Source organism: Neomonachus schauinslandi, chromosome 13 (genome assembly GCF_002201575.2).
Source record: "Neomonachus schauinslandi chromosome 13, ASM220157v2, whole genome shotgun sequence".
NCBI classification, from domain to species: domain Eukaryota; kingdom Metazoa; phylum Chordata; class Mammalia; order Carnivora; family Phocidae; genus Neomonachus; species Neomonachus schauinslandi.
In genome coordinates, this window is record NC_058415.1 from 15,331,237 (window position 1) to 15,352,940 (window position 21,704).

The 21,704-nt window shown below is 37.4% G+C and overlaps 1 protein-coding gene across 1 annotated transcript; it reads left to right on the forward strand.

Annotated features, from left to right (window-relative positions):
• The first annotated feature begins 945 nt into the window (after positions 1 to 945).
• Positions 946 to 17,837, forward strand: ANXA1 (annexin A1). The gene is made up of 13 exons (XM_021694324.2): positions 946 to 1,111; positions 7,962 to 8,041; positions 8,132 to 8,240; positions 8,769 to 8,863; positions 9,717 to 9,830; positions 10,252 to 10,342; positions 10,581 to 10,660; positions 10,851 to 10,907; positions 12,690 to 12,783; positions 13,642 to 13,737; positions 15,049 to 15,107; positions 16,471 to 16,593; positions 17,481 to 17,837. The coding sequence occupies exons 2-13, from the start codon at positions 7,976 to 7,978 to the stop codon at positions 17,532 to 17,534; spliced, it is 1,038 nt and encodes a 345-aa protein (XP_021549999.1). The 5' UTR covers positions 946 to 1,111; positions 7,962 to 7,975; the 3' UTR covers positions 17,535 to 17,837.
• Positions 17,838 to 21,704: the final 3,867 nt, after the last annotated feature.

Here is a 21,704-nt window from a genome sequence, read left to right on the forward strand (position 1 = left end):
TATTGTTCAACTACTCTAGAATGTCAAGGATTTATGCATCTCTATCTGTAAAACTGATTCTATATAAAGGAATTACTGTAAATAGGCCTTCTTCGAATGCCAATGCCTTTTTTGAACGTCATAATAATCATATTTCTAGCATTGACTTCGTTTACAATTTGGGGACGATCTGGAGCTTTATTTCTTTTATATTTCTTATTTATATCCACAAGCTATATGCAGGCACAAGAAGTATTTTTTATTTTATTATTTTATATTTTATTTTATTTTATCTTATTTTCTTATTTTATTTATTTTATTTTTTTAAGTAGGCTCCATGCCCAGTGAGGAGCCCAATGCAGAGCTTGAACTCACAATCCTGAGATCAAGGACCTGAGCTGAGATCAAGAGTCAGAGGCTCAACCAACTGAGCCACCTGGGTGCCCCAAGAAGTCTTTTATTTTAAGGCAGGAAAAATGCTGGTAAAATATAAATAAAACTTAATCAGAACTGCATGATGTTAAAATTTACAAAAATACACTATTTCTCAATTGTCACAAGAATTCTAGTGTTTATAGACAGCTTGGATTTTATTATCCTATTTTACAAAAGTAGAAACAGGTTCAGGGAAATTAAATATGTCCCCAAAGTCACACAGTAATAGGTGACGGAGCTTGGATTCAAACTGAAAGGGTTTTCTTGGGTTTATTTTGAAGTTTATACATTTTTCATTTTACAATCTGTTTAAAGAAGGGTGCTAATCATTGTAGCAGGAATGGGGTAAACAGTACTGCATACTTGAAAATCTTTTGCATTTTACTTTTTCTGGAAAAAGCAATGCAAACTAAAGAGAAAAAAGAAAAAAAAAAAAGTCTGTCCTTCCGGGTTTTTTTTTTCCCCCTTTGTGCTGTCAGCTAGGACTTGATTTAGTGAGTAGTTTTACAAGACTTGTTTCACTTTGTTTCGGACAAGGCTGAGCCACGTATTTCAAACAAAGGGCAGCCAATTACTAACTTCTGGTTGCTAGGTGTGGCCCCCTTTCAAACTATAAAATCAGAAGCACAATGCTTCACTTCTAGTGCGAAACGTTCAGAAGAGAACCTCTCTTTAGTGCTTGGAAGGGGGAAAAAGGGTAAGTCTTAGTTTTCTTTTTAGTTAGTTTTGATTGTTTGCAAAACTTTTCCCATCCTGATGTTACATGTTACTGCTTCTCCAGGGTTTATGGGGGGCTGCATTTCATATGTTTTGATAAATCTTTCTGTAAAATCACATTGGGTATTTATAGTTTGGAAACCACAAAATCGTAATGTTTTATTTTACTTAGTTAAGAAATAGAGTTTTACACATATGGACAGCTTGCTTAATACTGGCTTATTGTACTGTTGGTGAGTTACCATGGAAAAAAAAAGGAAAGAATGTGCTTTCCTCCTACCGAGTCAGACATTTCCAAGAGCTGTGTGTGTCTTACATGGAAATCATGATGGAGGGTGGATACTTGTGGGCAGCTAGCACAGAAGAACAGAAGTGCCAGAGGTGGGTTTCAGGAAACTGTTTCAAAATAGGACTATTTTATTTTCTTTTTTGGTAAAAATCAAATAGATTCAGACATCATAGTGATAATCATGCCCTTTGTAATTAACAACTGAAATTACATTATGTTTATTCATGAAGCATAAATAAATAAGAGGATCCGCTTATTAATCATTTCATTTAAAGAGGGTGTGGCCACATTCTTATTCCTGTGGTCTGTGTCATAGGCAGGCTTTTCCAGTGCTGCTTTGAAAACTTAAGGGGAAGGGAAATATTTTCTGGGTGGTGCCCGATGAGTTCTTGTGGATGCCAGTTGGGTCCTCCAAAAATTATTCTACTTAGTAGCATCTAGATTGTGAATGAGAACTAATGGCCATAAAATTCCTTAGAAAAGCACAAAGCAAATCTAAAGCAGTTTTTACTGGTGTTGGATATATTTGCAAAAGTGAGAGAATGTGAATCATAATATATCCGGCTATTGTTCATAGCAAGAATTTTTCTCTTAGCCCATTTTGAATGTTAAATTAAATGTCCTGATGTCTCACTTTTAATGCTAGCTTGATGAAGAAAGGTGTACTTTTTCTTGCTCTGTTTGTGTCTAAAATTACACGTGGACTTTGAAAAAGTAATATTGCCCTCTGCACCCGGGAATGTATTTTGGTAGCTGGAAGAGAAGGCACATCGTAAAATGATGCAAATGTGGTAAAGGGCTGGTTTCATAATGCTGAAATGGTCTCCTCTCCAGAAGTTGTGTTACCACACTGGCCCCCGGCTCAACCACATGAGGCAGCCACCCAGCATCAGATTGGTGTGGACAAAACAGTTCATAATAACATTATTCAAGAGTTTCATGCTTATTAAGTGCTTTCTCGATCAAAAGATCTGCAAAGGTTCATTTCTGTGTATGATGTTAGTTTGCTGAGTTGGTTGTTCTTCATCTTCCCTAGAGTGGTATTTAAATACCCTAGAGTGGTATTTAAAATCAGAGCTAAATAGCTAAACCAATGGATCTATTATTTTTCAGTGATACACACAAAGTGGTTTCTGGAGTAAATGAGTTCATTTTTCTTTAACACAGGATAAAATTTTATCAGGAAGATCAGAACAGATAAAATATATATAATATCTTCCTCAATTATGCTAATTTTCTCCACCTCCATCCACGTGAGGTGAAGTTTGAGACAGGCATTTCAGAACTCTCATGCATTTTAGATACTGTTTATTCCAACATGCTTGTTTTTACAAACGAAGACCCCTGGAGAAGTTAAATGTTTTCTGGAGGCCATACAGTCAGTTAAAGAGAATCAAAATAGGCCTCAGCACTCCTCAATTCTTATTTTTACATCTTATAGTTAGGGGGAAATATTCGTTAAGTGTATAGATATGTTTCCCAATTAATTAGCACTGATACACTGTTTAGCCATTCGATAACACTTATTACCATAGCAAATACTAGGGACTGGAGGTACGTAAGGAACGTGGACTAGCACTGCTCTCCGGGTAATGCTGCCAGGGAATATAGACAGGTCAACAGAAAGTGATGATCCAGAATGGTAGGGGCTAGCGTAGGGGAAAAGGAGGATGCCTTGGGAGAGCAGCCAGCTGAGTGTTGAACCAGTGAAAGTTTTCTAGAGGATATGAAGAGGTCTATGCTGAGTCCTTTTAGAAGCAACAGTTTGGCATAGGAGAGTGAATACGGAGGAAGAAACATCATTCCAGGCAAAGGAAACACCCTGTCCAAAAACCCAGAAGCAAAACATTCATGAGACTACCTTTCATAAGGTGGTTCTTCATAAGTCATGCCGTTGTATAGTCTAATTGCCTTCTCTCACACGGGTAGCTGTGGGAAGGACTTGTGAAATAGATATTCAAGGGAAAAGAGAGCACAAGCTAAATCACTGAAAAAGAAACATCCGAGGACTTGGGCAAACCTTGCCCCAGTCTCCATGGGTTCACTGTTAATGAATTTGATTCTCAAGTGTGAGCTATTAAAAGTAACACCCCTGCCACTCACTGTCTTTTGGTCATTAGTTTAAAAGAATATGCAATCGGAAGGCATGGATTTATGTATGACTTGATGCTTGCCACTTCTGTCTACAACACGGCCAGGAAGTCACACTGTTCTTCCCAGGTAGAGAATGGGAATAAGGGTGTTGTCCTTTGCAAGGATTGGCTGCTGCTGGTATCACTGTGTAACTGATCATTCTAGATCATTCTAGGAAGGCATGAGACACCACAAAACTCAGCTTCTGTCACAGATCTTAGAAGTAGTCTTTCATGAGGCCAAGAGATAGAAATTGTGATGAACAACAAAACAACAACCAACTTTTGTAATAATTTCAATCCTTCAGAAGAGTTGCGAGAATATTGCACAGAATTACCATATCCTTTATACCCAGATCCCCCAATTGCTCATATGCCACATTTGTTTTGTCCTCTTACCCCTTCCGCCCTCTCACTATATTTTTTCTGGAACATTTGAGGGAACACTACAGATATGATGTCCCTATGCCTCTAGCTTACTTCTGTCTGTATATATTAAAAAACAAGGACACAACAATAGTGCAGTTTTTGAAAAATCAGGAAACTAACTTTGATACAAGCCTTAGTTTCTCAAATTTTGAGCTGGTGCAATTACTAATGTACCATTTCTGGAATACCTTTATCTTATAGTTCAGCAAGCATGGCTCCTGCATTGTACTTAATAACATCCTGGGCATACTTTTTATGCGTATTTGCCCTCTTTAATTCCTTGCTGACTGAGATGAAGAAAGCTCTCTTCTGAAACACAATATACAAAAAAATACCCATCTCTAGAAAGTTACATATTTATGCACGGATAAATGAGATTGGTTGGCAGTGCATGTTCAGAAACAGATCATTTATTAGATGAAACTCTGAAATATTCTTAATTTCCATATAGGTCAACCCATAAATGACCAATTTCATCTTCAAATTAGATGATGTTAAGAACTGAGATAAACTTGGTTTCAGAGCTCATTAGCAGCCAGATTAGATATATAGTGAGCCAAGGTATATTAATAAAATAAACTCTTAAGTACCTACTATAAATGTTGCAACTAAAAAAAAAAACCAGATGGGGCGCCTGGGTGGCTCAGTCGTTAAGCGTCTGCCTTCGGCTCAGGTCATGATCCCAGGGTCCTGGGATCGAGCCCCGCATCGGGCTCCCTGCTCCGCGGGAAGCCTGCTTCTCCCTCTCCCACTCCCCCTGCTTGTGCTCTCTCTCTCGCTGTGTCTCTCTCTGTCAAATAAATAAATAAAATCTTTAAAAAAAAAAATAAAAAAAATAAAAAAATTAAAAAAAACAGAAAAAAGAAAATCTTTTGTAAACTCATAGGGTTACCTACTTTATTTTTTTTAACTGTACAGTTCTATTTTCTAGACCAAATTATTCTCTGAAGAATAATAGTATCTGACATTTGTATAACATGTAGCAGTCTATAGAATATCTTTATATGCATTATTTATCTATAATTAAGCCAAGTGTTACCGTCCAGTTATTGAATAGGTTTTATCAAGTACAAAATGCTAGTTTTCATGCAGAGGGTAATTACTGAAGAGACAGAATGGTTTAGCAATTCAATTTGGCCAAAAAAAAAAATTTTTTTTTTTTTTTTTGAGAAGAGAGAGAGTGTGTGCACTGTGGGTGTGGGGGGGGGGGGGGGACAGAAGGGTAGAAGTGTATGGGGGGGGGACAGAGGCGGAGAGAGAGAGAGAGAATCCACATTGGGCGTGAAGCATGATGGGGGCTCGATCTGACCCTGAAATCGCCACAGGAGCAGAAATCAAGAGTTGGAGGCTTAACCGATTAAGCCACCCAGGTGCCCCACTCCCCCCCTTTGTTTTGGCCAAAGTACTTTAGCTGTGGTATTTGTAAGGTATGTTGCAACTGTTAAAGATTTCTACTAATATATGCAGTTGACATTAAACAATTAACTATTAGTACCTGATAAAATCTCTTTGTTTCAGGGCAATTTCTTATATCCTGCCACTATCCCTGTGTCTTGAAGCTAAGAGCTAGTAGATATTATTTGGCTGGACTGAGATGCTATTTTCCTCTCATTGCTTTTCTGAGATAGTCTATTCAGACTAATTTTCTTTTCCAGACTGTGCTTTTAGAACATCCAAATTATTTCAGACTATAAGATCTAAAAACTCAGAAGATATGTTCCAAAGCTGTCTCCTCTATAGACTCTGTTGTGTCACATAAATTATTCAACCCCCTTATTTTTGTTGTTTTGTGTTATGTAAAGAAATTGATGCATTATGTGAGCATTTTTTAGAAGTGAAAAAATGAAGCACAGTAAAGTTTTCATAAAATTTATTTTTAAGTTGTGAGATTCATTTTTAAAACTGTTTGACAATATCCTTAGTCTCTGGTCTCTCTTGAAGTTTTTTTGTTTTGTTTTGTTTCCAACTCAAAAGAGTGGAAATACTGGAATGCCTCTTTCACTGATGGAAAAGTACTTCGCTAAGTGACCAATCACATCAGTCATTTTGAGGCTTCTACTTTATGAAGGGCATAGATGAGATTATAAAAATGGAAATTTCAAATACCTGAAACCTTGCCAGAAATTGCTAGAAGCTCTGGATGCGCCAATTAAATAATTGGAAAATGAAACTCCCCATGCCAACAGCAATTGCACCAGATTACGACTGTAATGGGAACTAAAACCTCGTGCAGAATTGTACATCATGACTTTACCCCAGGAAATAACTTCAAATTTATCAGTTGCTGGGGGGTGGGGAAGAGATTACTTTAAATGAATGCACAATATAATGGTTCTTCTCACAGATGACAGAATAGTAATTTGAACAATCCCCATGATAATTAAGTGGAGATAGTTTCTGCTCTAGATATGATTTCCCTCACGTATTTAATCTCATTACTCGAAACTGAGGTTATTTTTCAGCAGGTGTGGCTGAAATACTTTGTCTGAACATGCTGTTGAAGAATCAGGTTATGGGTTTTACTCCTCATGATTCATTTAGCTTCGTATCAAGAATTTAAAACTACTGAGATTACCCTTCCAAACTCTTTCAGATGTATTCACGGTCATAGTCTCCAGAGGGATAAACGAAGGGTATGGAGAGCTACATTGACCTTGAGTATGGACTCCTAAAAACAAATCCCCAGACAAAAAGGATCGCTGATAGCTTCTTTTGTGGACAAAGCAGGGAACGCATGAGGTTTTAAACGTGCTTCAGGTTTTAAAAATATACATGGTTGATCAAATAAAAATACTGCTGAACCATGATAGCAATTCAAAAAATTTCAAGATAGGATTTGCCAAAAGGGGCACTTATGTTGCAATTTCACCCTGAGGCTTCCTGTCAGAACAAAGAACCCTTTAGAAAATCTGGGTTTTTGTGTTGGGTGAAGAACACGCAGGACTAGTATTTAGGATGGCTCAACTAGGAAGAAATGTGAGTATAGCAATTACTCCAAATGCTGAAATAATTTTATACTAAGGAATGGAAAAAGAAACTGAATTATTTGAGGGAGAAATACCATATTCAGATGGTATTTCTGAATCTTTATCAAACTTCTTTAGCGTTTTGAGTCTGAATCTGAATTTTGAGACAGACAGCAGACTGCCACAGATGGTTTTACCTTATAAATGTAAAACTTTATGCTGTTTCTCTAGCCATTACTTTTCTCTAAGCCCTCACCAATCCTACGCAGATTCTCTAAAGGCCTACTAAGCAGTCTCTAATCTTTCATCTTGCCCATCTCTTAGCCATTCTCTATGATATAGGATGAGTGATCTTTCTGAAATATAAAAGGAATCATGCTGCTCTCTTTTTAGAAATCCATTCATGTTTTCCTAAAGCTTTGGAGATACATTTAGACTTCTTTGATTGGGCTTCTGTCAACATTTTTTGCTTCAGTAGACTTCCTTCCGTGTCCCAAATATGACAACCTTCTCTCTGTTTTGTTCTCTTTAACTTTTTTGTCAGGTTAATCTTGACTCATTTCAAGAGAGGCTCAGATCAGCCAGCGCGACCCCTTAGCTTTCGTCTTTTCCCACAGGAAGCACACACTAGCTGAGGCACGGATGATGTTTCAATATTTTCTGAACCCTCAGTGCTTGGCATATGGTGAATGGTGTATAAATTTAGATCAGTAAAATAAATCACCAACCCCTCTCTTCAGCCTATATGCTTACTTGTAGAATCATCTGACCCCTAAAGGTTAGGACTGAATATGCCAAGAAAGAGCCAAGTGTCTGAGTGGAGGCTATAGGTTTCTGTTCAAGGGTAAGACTCTCCTTGTAAAAAGCTTACATCTAGCATTTTGTTATGCTCCTAAAATTAATCCAAAAGTAAGGTCAAGGCTACTCTGTGTCTTGTGTATGCGAGAGAGTAGAGTGATATAAATGTGTGGTAGGTTTGTGTTTTGTAATAGCATCTACCTGTTTTCTTTCCAGATACTTCTTTAAAAATGGCAATGGTATCAGAATTCCTCAAACAGGCCTGGTTTATTGAAAATGAAGAGCAGGAATACATTGTAAGTCAAGTGACCATACAATAACTTAGTTAAATAGCGGAAAACTAATGAGAGTGAGTGGACATGACTCTATTTCTCTCTTATCCACAGAAAACTGTGAAAGGATCCAAAGGCGGTCCTGGGTCAGCAGTGAGCCCCTATCCTAGCTTCAATCCATCCTCGGATGTTGCTGCCTTGCATAACGCTATAACAGTTAAAGGTAATAACGTCTTCCCAAAACAGAACCCTCCAGGACATTTCACAATGGCCATTTGAATGGCTGTCAAAAAAGGGACATATGCGGTGGAAAAAGTCTGTTTCATTTTGAAGATAAAAAAGATTTCTTTATCAAACAAAGATATATTTCCTTTCTCAACACTTAGAGGAAATTTTGGGCAAATCAGTAGAATCTTTGTTGAGACGACTGATATTTTTACCAGTTCATTTCTAGCAGAAACTCAATGCTGAAATCAACACCTCTGCTCACATTTAGGGTTTCAATCAGGAGGATCAAACACTGCAGCAGAGAGGGCCGGGATCAATTTCCCCTTTCTTTCTCCTTCAAATGGATAGAGTGCCATCTGAAGTGCTTCCCTTTAATGTCGCCTCCATGTCCTAGGCTTCTGTCATTTTATATTTCTTAGCTTCCTAGAACTTCATTTGGGACATCTTGGTAATTAATTATTTTATGTCCATTACTGATGATGAAGAAAATTGATTTTAAAGCCTCGTGGCCTTTTATTTCCAGGTGTGGATGAAGCAACCATCATTGACATTCTAACTAAGAGGAACAATGCACAGCGTCAGCAGATCAAAGCGGCCTATCTCCAGGAAAAAGGGAAGGTAGGTTGGAGTGGGAAATTTACATATTCAATTTCAATTACACTTATGTCTAAACACAGATTTTGAGGCACAGTTACCTAGTTTTTTCAGTCTCTAACACTGTGTTCCCTTTACAACTAAGACTAGGATTACAGTGTTTATCCATTTGGTTGCACTGTAATCAATACTAGCAAATTTCTGGTTTCAGACATTAGCTGTCTTGGTTCTTTGCAGATGACTTCTCTAATGGAGACCAGTCTTTAATTTGAATATAACGAATATCAAGGGTACTATTGGCAATAAGGAATATGTTCTGATTGACATGTGTCTTCTGCTGAAATTTAAACAGCAATTTCATGTCTAAATGTAAAGTTTATACATATTTCAACTTTAAAAGTAAGCTTTGTATTTTTTATACCAAAAATGGGTAATTTTCTTAAGGCGTGCAGTTAGAAAATGATCTAATGCCAATGCCTGATTACGGTGCTTATTTGAGCACTGCAAACTCCAAAGGCTGAAAAATTATTAATGCATTATTTTTAAAGCATTCTAACTTCTCTTTCTATCCATATACAAACCCCTATGTTTTGAGCTTTGTGATTTCTTCCCCCTGTAAAAGATCAAGAGAACCCTTAAAGAAATCCTTTCAGAAGTTATCAGTGAATGCAGTACGTTGCATTGTAATCACTCTATATCTAAAAAATGAAGGTAACATTCTAAATCTCGTATTTTGTATCTGAATGAAAGGAGCTCTAAAAGATGGCTGGATTTAAAAATCAGTAGTAAGATTACCTAAAGGTTAGATAACCCCACATTGCTATATTGCTCAGCATGTTACTTACTAGAAGCCCTGACTCTCATCTCTTCGTTATAGCCCCTGGATGAAGCTCTGAAGAAAGCCCTTTCTGGTCACCTCGAGGAGGTGGTTTTGGCTCTATTAAAAACTCCAGCCCAGTTTGATGCTGATGAACTTCGTGCTGCCATGAAGGTAAGTAACCTGATTTAAGCAGAATTCCTTTCCTCCACAGACTGTATAGGTCAAGTCTGCTTATGCGTCTTGTTATATCCTCACACCTAGTATGGGCTATGCCAATCAGTGGGCATAAAATAAATGAATGAATGAATGAAATGTTGATGTTAGCAGCTGTATTATTTCCATTCTCCTCATATTATCTGTCACTGCATGTATCCTATACCTCACTTTTTATATCTTTGTGCAAAATAATGGCTTTAAACCCATTTTGTTTTTAGAGCAATATAATAGAGTTTATTGTAATTATTAAATATTGTGGATATTTACTAAATACTGTGGGAAATTTACTAAATGCTAGATTCAGATGAATTCTGGGACCCAAAAACTAGCAGACGCTCTTGAACAAAGTTCTTCTTCCATTTATTTTTTAATTCAGGGCCTTGGAACTGATGAAGACACTCTGGATGAAATTTTGGTATCGAGAACTAACAAAGAAATCAGAGAAATTAACAGAGTCTACAGAGAGGGTACGTTTTAATACCCAACAGTCCAAGTTACCTTAGTTGGAAACTACATCTAATACGCATTTCTTAAAACTGAATGTTGATGTTAATGACGGGGCTTTGGAAAGTCTGCATAGTAAAATATTTCTTCATTGTTTGGCACGTGTCTGGTGCATGCATGCTATTACCAGACAGCACCCCAGTTGCTAGGGTGCCCATTTATCACCAGTTTACTGTAAAATACACTTTTCTCGTTTCTCAGAACTGAAGAGAGATCTAGCTAAAGATATCACCTCAGACACATCTGGAGATTATCGGAACGCTCTGCTTTCCCTGGCTAAGGTATACCTCATCTAGTTCAGGACATACCTCGTCCTTTATGAAGAGTAAAATGAGATTCCCTCTCTCTTGAAATAAGCACTTGATTCTCTTTTTCTCAAAAAAGTATTATTTATCTGATTTTAAGGGAATTAAGCAAATCGTGTGATTACATGCTAGAAAACAACTTATCACAGAATGGGATTTTTTTCAGGGTGACCGATCTGAGGATTTTGGCTTGAATGACGACTTGGCTGATTCAGATGCTAGGGTAAGCAAATACTCCTGGAGTTGACTTTCCTATGTGAGATAGGTCCTGTGTTAGGTGGGGTTACCACTTGATGCCTTTATGTGAAAGCAAATCTAAGATCCTCTGAGAGACCAATGGCCCCTAACGTTCATTCCCTGAATGATGCACACCCGTCCTGTACTTGAATAGCTCAAGAGAGAAAAACGTGGTCTTTATGTTTTTAAAAGATTTCATTATTTACAAAGTGGGAAAGGATGGAAAGAAAAGAATGAGAATTTGATTTGTCATTCTTAAGAATTGTTTTGTTGAGAAAACTCTGAATTTTTATCTTATTATGTATAAGAAAGGGAAAAATAATTTTTTAAGTTAAGTGGAAAGAGTAAGCGCATCAAACATTCGTTTAACAGTGAACAATGGAGTGGTTTATAGCCGTAAGTTTATATTGTAAAGCCATTATAGTAATGATATTATAATTATAAAAATTATAATAACGTTTTTATATACTTTCAAGTATATTGACACACAGTTTCAGTGAGGTTGTTGGTTATTTATACACCAGTCCCTTGGCAACATTAGAAAAATTGTGCCATTTTAGGGCCTGGAATTTGTTAAAAAAAAAAAACAAAAACTGACTATTATTTGCATATGCTTTCCTCACGGGATAGTATTACGTCTATAAATTCATCACAGTGAGTTAATAGGAGAGAAGCTTATGTGTCCATACCCACTCCCTTCATAATACCAGTGCATTATCTTTCACATAAAAGGTACTCATTAACTTTTTGTTGAAAAAATGCATATACACCAGATGTTTGCTTGAAAAGTCCAAAATAACTTATGTCCATCAGAAGTTTGGCCATTTTAATAGAAATTGTGTAAGCATATAAAAAAAAAGTTAGTATTTGACTAATTGCCCATAATAAAAAATGATTCTTATTTGCTTGTGACATTTCTGAATTTGCTTTCTATTTTAAGACTATCAGGGCTGTCAGATGTATATTTATGGCAGCTACATGGATTAGTGTGGCCCAGGAGGATGATGGCAATTAACATTTCAAAGTTAACAGAGCATGCTTGTGATAATAAGGCAAGGATTACCTTTTCTAGTTACAAAAGAGGAAAGTTGGCAGTTTCATAAGGTTAAATTGTTTATCTAAGAGTATAGAGCAGCTAAGTTGCAGAGTCAGAATTCTGAATCCAGAAATTTTAATATCAAAATTCAAGATCTAGGTTATGTTTGTATTATCGATGTATTAGTACCACTTGCCGATAGTTACTTTGAACAATTAAGAGTAAAAAAAAAGTTTTTAGAGAGTTCCATGGAGTTGCCATGATATAGAGCATAATCTGAAAGCAATTTAATCCAGCAAATATTTACTCTGCAAAAATATATTCAGTTTACTGTTTGCAAGGTGCCTTGAGACATACTGTGGAAGATACTTGACAAACTAAGGTCCCTATCTTTAAGGAACTTGCATTCTTAGCATTGCCTACTATGATTGAATTGGACACAAAGCAGATGCCTAGAAAATCTTTGAAGAGATCTAACATTCTTGTGCAAGTATCAAATCAGCAGACAGTCAAATGTTTATGTTTCTTTTTTTCAGCGGTTTCATTTATCTATTTATTTGAGAGAGAAGATAGCACAAGCAGGGGGACTGGCAGAGGGAGAGGGAGAAGCAGGGGGCTCAGTGAGCAGCGGGGATTGATGCAGGGCTCCATCCCAGGACCCTGGATTCATGACCTGAGCCAAAGGCAGACACTCAGCCACCCAGGCGCCCCTATGTTTGTGTTTCTTGACAGGCTTTATATGAAGCAGGAGAAAGGAGAAAAGGGACAGATGTGAATGTGTTCATTACCATCCTTACCACCAGAACCTATCCCCATCTTCGCCAAGGTAAGGAAAAAAAATTCCTGAAAACTGTTTATAGTAGACGCACTTTTTTTGAGGACAAATAAAAGAAAGGAAAGAGAGAAGCCTTAATCAGTGTCACTCTCATACCAAGTGAATATAGTGCTCCTGACCCTTTACTGCTATTTGTGCATTTGTCCAACTTTGTACAGCCACCATTTTATCATATTTGAAACACCCTTTGTGACTTTGGCAGGCAGAACACTACTTAATTATCTTGATGATTTCTACTCCCCCAAGATATTTGGAATAGGTGTGACAAAATACACACATACAACAGAATGAAATTACACTGAAGAAAAACATTAAACTCAGGACTAAGTGGAAAAAAAAGCATAGAGATGCTCCCAAACCAAAAGAAACAAGAGTTCTGTCCTTTGAGCCCTAGATTTGGCTCTGAACCTTTTGGAAGCCAAGGCAAAGGGGGAAGTCCTAATGATTACTTGAAGTTCATTATCTTATAATAGCACCTTCTGATTTTTAAGGATAAAAATAAGAGACATCTACTCCACAGATCTTTATATAAGGGAAGATCCATTCGGTATGGCATTTAGCTCTGATGTAGTAAGTGTCACGGCTGTCAATCACATGCCAGTTCTAATAAATGTCAACACTTGTGAAAACTTCCCCGAAATATACAGGAGCACTGAAATAGCCACATGAGTTACATTCCTAGGAGAAGAGGAAGTATCCAAAATATGCCCAGTTGAATAATTAGCTTTAAAATGTGTGTTTTAAAATCCAGTCATTCAAAAGAATGCTTTGCGTCAGTTCCCCTGCTTTTGCTAGTTTGCTAAAGAATAGGATGCTTTGTACCTCTCTTAGTTTAAATTTAATGTTCAGTGTTTCAGAAGTACAGCAAGTACAGTAAGCACGACATGAACAAAGTTCTGGACCTGGAGATGAAAGGTGACATTGAGAAATGCCTCACGGCTATCGGTATGTAGTCATGGAAGGGGAAGGCTTTTCTAACTTGAAACGGTCGATGCTGTCCCACAGTTAAAAACAACAGCAACAACAAAGAACAGGGGCACCTGGGTGGCTCAGTTGGATAAGCTTCTGACTCTTGATCTCACCTCAGGTCTTAGTCTCAGGGTCGTGAGTTCAAGCCCTGGGTTGGGCTCCATGCTGGGTGTGAAGCCTCCTTAAAAATAAATAAATAAATAAAATAAAAATGAAAAAGACCCAAAAAACTAAGATATAATAAACTTATGTTTTATATAGAGGCAACGTGGAAGATAATGACTATAAATATTTAGCTAAAGGTATATAATGGCCATCTTAATAATTACATTAAAATATTATATTAAATAATATGTTTAATATCATATTTGAATATGCAGTATGATATTTATAATATTATAATAAAATAACAATTCTTCAAAAAGATGGACAGATGGGAAATACTTTCTGAGCATTTACTTATGCCAAGTGATGCACCAGGCTGGGCATGGCTTGGGGGAAAGTCAGAGTGATCATTAAGAACGTGGGGTTTGGAAATAAATAAATGCAGAGTCAGATCCTGGTCTGTCACTTGCTGATTGAGTCATCTTAGACAAGTCCAGAGGAATTAGCTCAGTAGGTCTCCAGGGGCTTCTGGAAAGGTCTTTAGAAGAAAAAGCCTTTAAAGGTCTCCCATGCTATTCCAAGAGCCTGGGAACCTATGTTCTAAAGCAGTGACTGTGCTCATAAAGCCCCTGGAAATCTCGTGAAAATGCAGATTCTGATTCAGCAGGTCTGTAGTGCGGCCTTTGGATTCTGCATTCCTAACAAGCTCCAAGTTTGTGCCAATACGTTTGGTCCATCGATCACACTTTGAGGAGCAAGGCAGAGAATATTACTAACGGCTGCGTCTATTAGTGTTTTATCTGGCAGTTGCCTTATATCGAAGGCAAGTCCTATTTCCTTTGAAAAAAAAATTCTTACTATGACACGAAGAAAAGTATTTACTGTATGCCCACATGACCTTTAACACCTGCCAGTTTCCCCATTTCCAAGAAGAGGAAACTCTAGAATACCATGAACTGAAGTTGCTGTTGAGTGGATTTAAGACAGAGGAGATAGTGATGTTGTTAGGGAAAAGATTCCTCAAGACCACCATCTACAGAAAGCTTTTTATAGGCCAAATATCCCCTATTAAGTGGGAGATGAGGAACAGCATTGGAGAAAGGAGTCTTTATGGTAAAACTTTCACATGCGTCTTTCTTCTCGTATGGTAAATATGTCCGCTAAAGTGTGCCTGTCTTGCAGTGAAATGTGCCACAAGCAAACCGATGTTCTTTGCCGAGAAGCTTCATCAGGCCATGAAGGTAACATTCTACTTTTATGCTTTGCTGAGGGGTGAAATTATTGTTTGTGGAGAGAAAAACAGAAAACTTCGTATTGTTTGCAAGCCACACTCATTTTCATATCTTCCCATTAAAAAGAACCACTGTTCCATGCAATGCAAGAGGCAATACACATACTTATTGGAATAAAATTCTGTCAGATTTGTTGTAGTTTTTTTACAGGTAAGGTAGTCAGGTGAGCTTGTCAGTAATTTGTGGTTTACTCATTGTTTGCATAAAACCTGAGTCAGCAGAGAAAGGTTCTGTACTTTTTCTTTTAATGCGTGATTTTAGTAACCTACTTCCGCTAAGGTTGTGGGTTTTATAATTTCCTCCTTTCTAAGTTTCACTTACCTTTTTTATTATTCTGTCATCCATGCCCTGGATTCATATTTCATTCTAAGATTTTAAAATGTCATTTTAATACGAAGTGGAAGGTGTTATGGAGATAGATTTGCAATCCCACTTTAGCCACTTCACTTGAACTTTATTCTCTAGCATGCATCAGGATGCCGCCTGTATACAGGTATTGTGAAAAGTTATTAGGTTGTATTTTTTTTTCCTTTGCAACTCCAAAATAAGGAGGTCTCAAGAGAAAAGGGTGGGGGAGGGAGAGAGATCTAACCCTTCAATTAATAGGAAGAGTCCTTCTGAAATGATAAAATGATAGGCATTGCGCCACCATGTGGTAGGCGGTAGAGTACCAGACCTCATGCTTGGGGCTATCTAGGGGGTAATTATCTGGGTGGGTAAAGATGAATACCTAGTATGGTAGAAAAGCAGGAGGAATCAATGTAGACTTGCGGTCTGCTAAACTAAGACTAAGATACTTGAAGAGGAATTAGCCAGGTGAGAGCAGAGTTGGAGGGATAAAGTTGGTCCAGGGAAAGAGTTAGCATGACTCTTTCAAGATAATAAATGTCATGAGAGGGATGGTGCAGAGTGGAAGAAGAGGGTGTGGAATTAGACAGACATTGTAAACCCTGATAAAATGATTCATTTTCTTCCTAAAAGCAACCAAAGACCATGGAGGGTTTTAAATAGATGAATTCAGTGATCAGATTTGCAATTTAGAAGGTTCACGTTCTTTGTAATTTTTGAATAGTTTAGACCTAGGAAAGACTGGATGGTGGAAGACCAATGAGGAGTTGGTAAAAGCTCTTCCATACAGCTGATGCAGCAGTTGGGTTCCTGCCATTTTATTTCCACCTGTGTCAAGTGCATGTGTCAAGTGCATGTGTGTGTGTTTTAATGAATGAACAAAAGAGCTTCACATTCAAACCTATACCTGCTTTATTAAGAGTATGCTCTGAATATGACATTTACCATCATTTGCTTTAAACAGGGTTCTGGAACTCGTCATAAGACATTGATCAGAATTATGGTTTCCCGTTCTGAAATTGACATGAATGACATCAAAGCATGCTACCAGAAGTTGTATGGTGTCTCTCTCTGCCAAGCCATCCTGGTATGTTGTGATTTTGATAATGCCACCTCCACAAATGGCAGTCTTTTTGCAACTTCTCCAAAGAGAAAATCTGACTTATGTACCTGTAGATTTTAGATGTAAGATTAATTTGTTATATTAGGACCCGTAATTTATAAGTAAATTGAACTTTCACTGGACTAGTGAGTTCTCTACTGAAAAACAACACAAATTTTTCAGTAGCCATGGAAATATTTAGTTTCCCATACATAAAGTTAGCAACCAAAATATTTTAGTAGGGAGATATAGTGATTTATTTTGCAATGAATATTGATCAGAGATTAGAAACTTATTATTCTAAGCTTTCTTAATTTTGTTATATGTAAAATGTAAAACATGCATGTTTAAATTTTCATTATAATGTTAAAAATAAAAAGACAAGGGTTTTAAACTTATTGAAAGACTGAAAGATAGAGGACTAATTCAAGTTAAGTTGTCACTTATATTGGATAACTAAATCTACCAAGAAAAGGTGAGAAAATCACAGGCTTATCACTTTCTCCCTGGTGAGTGAGTCAGATAGCCCTCACTATGATATGAAATCATACTGTGTTAAGTTCACTCAATTCTGTGTGACATTTAGTTCTTGGAAAATAATAGTTCTAATATATAACATAATCAATATAATCTGAATCTTGAAAGCTCTTGCTTTTTATATAATAATCGATTAACAAATATCAGTTATCTGCTATATTAATTGTATTATTTAAATAAATGATATTATTATAAAAGATCCTAGAGTTTACATACTCTGATATATGTTCTACACCCGTTAATCTACAAATACATAATTCTTCTATAATTAAAAATACCTTATGTTGATTATGGTTTCAGGTAGCATTAAGCATACTCTATTTCTTAACCAACAGGACGAAACCAAGGGAGATTATGAAAAAATCCTGGTGGCTCTCTGTGGAGACTAACATTCCTTTGATGATTGCAAGTTTCTTGATCAGAAGACTTTTAATCATATCTTTTCATTCCATATCATAGACTTAAACAGGAAAGTTTTCTCAGCAGGAGTACAGTCTAGCTAAATGCTTTTTGAAAAATATAGCCTATAAATCATTTTTATATCACAACTCCATAAAATAGAAGTTTTTTTAAAACTATTATTTATCCCAAACTATAAAAGCCTCATAAACAGGCTGTTCTCGGGGCGCCTGGGTGGTTCAGTCGTTAAGCGTCTGCCTTCGGCTCAGGTCATGATCCCGGGGTCCTGGGATCGAGCCCCGCATCAGGCTCCCTGCTCAGTGGGAAGCTTCTCCCTCTCCCACTCCCCCTGCTTGTGTTCCCTCTCGCTGTGTCTCTCTCTGTCAAATAAATAAATAAAATCTTAAAAAAAAAAAACAAAAACAGGCTGTTCTAGTAACATTACCTGAGAAGGATGTTGGTGCAGTAGAAAATAAAATGATTTTGCAGGACAATTGTGCGTCATTGGTTCTTCTGTTCTGATTGTGTGTGTGTGTGTGTGTGTGTGCAATGCAGTGGTTTAACTGTATCAAGGGAAAGGAGCTTGAATCCTAAATTATAGTCATTTAATGAAACAGATTTTGCATATTAAAATTATTAATAAATTAAAAAATATTCACAGAGTTGGAAAATGGACTCCTTACATTTTATCATCTGGGTGCAGATAATTGAAAGCATGTCTGAGTAATAATGGATTTATTGCATCAGCATTGTAACAATTGAACATTCTACTATGTTTCACAAACCAGTGTGAAGATGAAATGATAACAGCAATGAAAATTTCTCATTTTTTAAAAAAATGGTAGTTGCATGTTGAGTTTTCAAAGAAAACTGTCAAGCTATTTCCAGAGTAGCTGTATCACTTCACTTTTCTATAATAAATGTATAAACAATCTAGTTTCTCCACAAGCTTGCCAGCATTTGATATTGCCACTATTTTGCATTTTGACACTGTTTATTTTTTATTTTTTATTGTTGAGTTTTGAGAATTCTTCATATACTCCTTTGTCAAGTATATGGTTTTCAAATGTTTCTTCTCAGTTTGCAGCTTGGCTTTTTACTCTCTTACTAGATCTCTCTCAGAGCAAACACTTTAAATTTTAATGTGGTTCAGTTTTTCAATTTTTTCTTTTATTGACTGTGCTTTTGGTGTCACATCTACAGACTTTTTATAGACCTTAGTCCTTGAAAATTTTCTCCTCTGTTTTTTCTTAAAATAAGATTTATAGTTTTCCGTTTAACATTTAAAGTTTGTGATCCATATTGAACTAATTTTTGTGTAAAGTGTGAAACTTAGGTCAAAGCTCTCTCTTCTCTTTTCTTATGGATGTCCAATGGCTCCCACACCATTTGTTGGAAAGGGTATCCTTTCTCTATTGAATTGTTCTTGCACTTTTGTAAAAGAAATCAGTTATTTTCCCTGAGAGTATTCTTTTTTTTTTATTCTTATGTTAATCCCCATACATTACATCATTAGTTTTAGATGAAGTGTTCCATGATTCATTGTTTGTGCATAACACCCAGTGCAGAACATGCCCTCCTCAATACCCATCACCAGTCTAACCCATCCTCCCACCCCCCACCCCTCTAGAACCCTGTATGTTTTTCAGAGTCCATCGTCTCTCATGGTTCGTCTACCCCTCCGATTTCCCCCGCTTCATTCTTCCCCTCCTGCTACCTTCTTCTTCTTCTTTTTTTTTTCTTAACATATATTGCATTATTTGTTTCAGAGGTACAAATCTGAGATTCAACAGTCTTGCACAATTCACAGCGCTTACCAGAGCACATACCCTCCCCAGTGTCTATCACCCAGTCACCCCATCCCTCCCACCCCACCCCCCACTCCAGCAACCCTCAGTTTGTTTCCTGCCATTAAGAATTCCTCATATCAGTGAGATCATATGATACACGTCTTTCTCTGTTTGACTTATTTCGCTCAACATAATACCCTCCAGTTCCATCCACGTCGTTGCAAATGGCAAGATCTCATTCCTTTTGATGGCTGCATAGTATTCCATTGTATATATTTACCACATCTTCTTTATCCATTCATCTGTCGATGGACATCTTGGCTCTTTCCACAGTCTGGCTATTGTGGACATTGCTGCTATAAACATCGGGGTGCACGTACCCTTTCGGATCCCTACTTTTGTATCTTTGGGGTAAATACCCAGTAGTGCAATTGGTGGATCATATGGTAGCTCTATTTTCAACTTTTTGAGGAACCTCCATACAGTTTTCCAGAGTGGCTGCACCAGCTTGCATTCCCACCAACAGTGCAGGAGGGTTCCCCTTTCTTCCCTGAGAGTATTCTTACCATATAGGCAATAATTTAATTTAACTTAATTTAATTTATTCATCACCAAACGAATTGAGTTGGGTATTTGTTTCTGACCATCCAAGCTGCATTCACCTAATTGTAGCTTTATTTGCCTTGATCCCCGCCCTTCACTCTCTTTCATCTATACCTGGTCCTGTGCATCCTGTAGAACAATCACGATGACTTGGGCCATAGTATATCAGCCAAACTGAGGCTGGCAGATATGCTGCTTATTATAGCCTCTGAATTTTTTAGTTCATTTGTTATTACGTAAGATACCTCCTTTGTGTGCTTGTTTGGTTGGAGAAGTACCTAAATGGGAAATCAGAGGGAACCTGGGGCTGGTACATCGAGGCAGGATGAAATTATCAAGGTATTTTTTATCAGCACTATTCTAAAAAATAGGGTCAAGGTGGTATGAATATTTCTGCTAGTCAAAACAGTATCCACACCTCTTCTTCTTCCTAATTAATTTGACAGAAAGTGACTAAGTGAGTTACTATCTCTTTGCCTGCCTTTCCGTCCCTGTCCATTGTCTGCTCCTTTCTGCTCTCCTCTAGAAGGTGATTCTGTAGACTTTATCATGCCGGCTCTCTTGCCTTCCGGCTTCTGGCTGAAGTTAGTGGTAGAAGATGGGAGATCAGGAGGAGGTGTTCCTTCTGCTCCCTCCCTGATTCTACACAGATTTATTAGAATTTCTGTTTTTCTACAATTACAATTTCTTGTCAACGGCTCCAGCTCTCAACACTTTCCTCTCCTGGCCTCTTGGGCCCAGGGATTCCTGCTGTTGTTCCTGGGGGTTGCAACATTCCATGTGGGGTCCTTTAATCTGCTCACACCTCTGAAAATAGTTCCTTAATTAAGACTCTCATTAAAACTCGCAGCTCGATGTGCCACCTGTCTCCTGCTAGGACCCCATTGATAATGCTTTCCCAAAGTGCTAAACTACTTGTATTATCAAAAACTAATCGAGGGGCTCCTGACTATATTCCATACAGTAGGATAGGTAGGTAAGTGGACACACAATTGCATAGAAGAGTAGTAAGTAAGTAGTGATATAAAGACAATTTTTAGTGGGGCGCCTGGGTGGCTCAGTTGGTTAAGCGACTGCCTTCGGCTCAGGTCATGATCCTGGAGCCCCAGGATCGAGTCCCGCATCGGGCTCCCTGCTCAGCAGGGAGTCTGCTTCTCCCTCTGACCCTCCCCCCTCTCGTGCTCTCTATCTCATTCTCTCTCTCAAATAAATAAATTAAATTTAAAAAAAAAAGACAATTTTTAGAAGATAAAAATATATAGCTCTCCATGATCCATGCAAGGAAAAAAAAAAAGTCAGCTTCGTTAAAATGGAGAACTTCTGCTCCACAAAAGACACTGCTAAGAGAATGAAAAGACAAGCCCTGGAATGGGAGAAAATCTTTGCAACACAAATATCTGATAGAGGACTAATTTCCAAAGGACTCTTAAAACTCAACAATAAAAAAACAGACAATCTAATTTTAAAATGAGCAAAAGACCTGAAGATGCACCTCATCAAAGAAGATATAAAGATGGCAAATAAGCATATGAAGATACTTAACGTGTCATCAGGGAATTGCAAAATAAAACAATGACATAGTGGTATACACCTATTAGAATTGCCCAAAATCCATTCCACGTGGAGCAATGGGAACTTTCATTCATTGCTAATAGGAATGCAAAATGATACTGCCATTCTGGAAGACAGTTTGGCAGTTCCTTTCAAAATTAAAAGACTGTGCTATTGTACAATTCAGCAATGACACTGCTTTATATTTACTCAAAT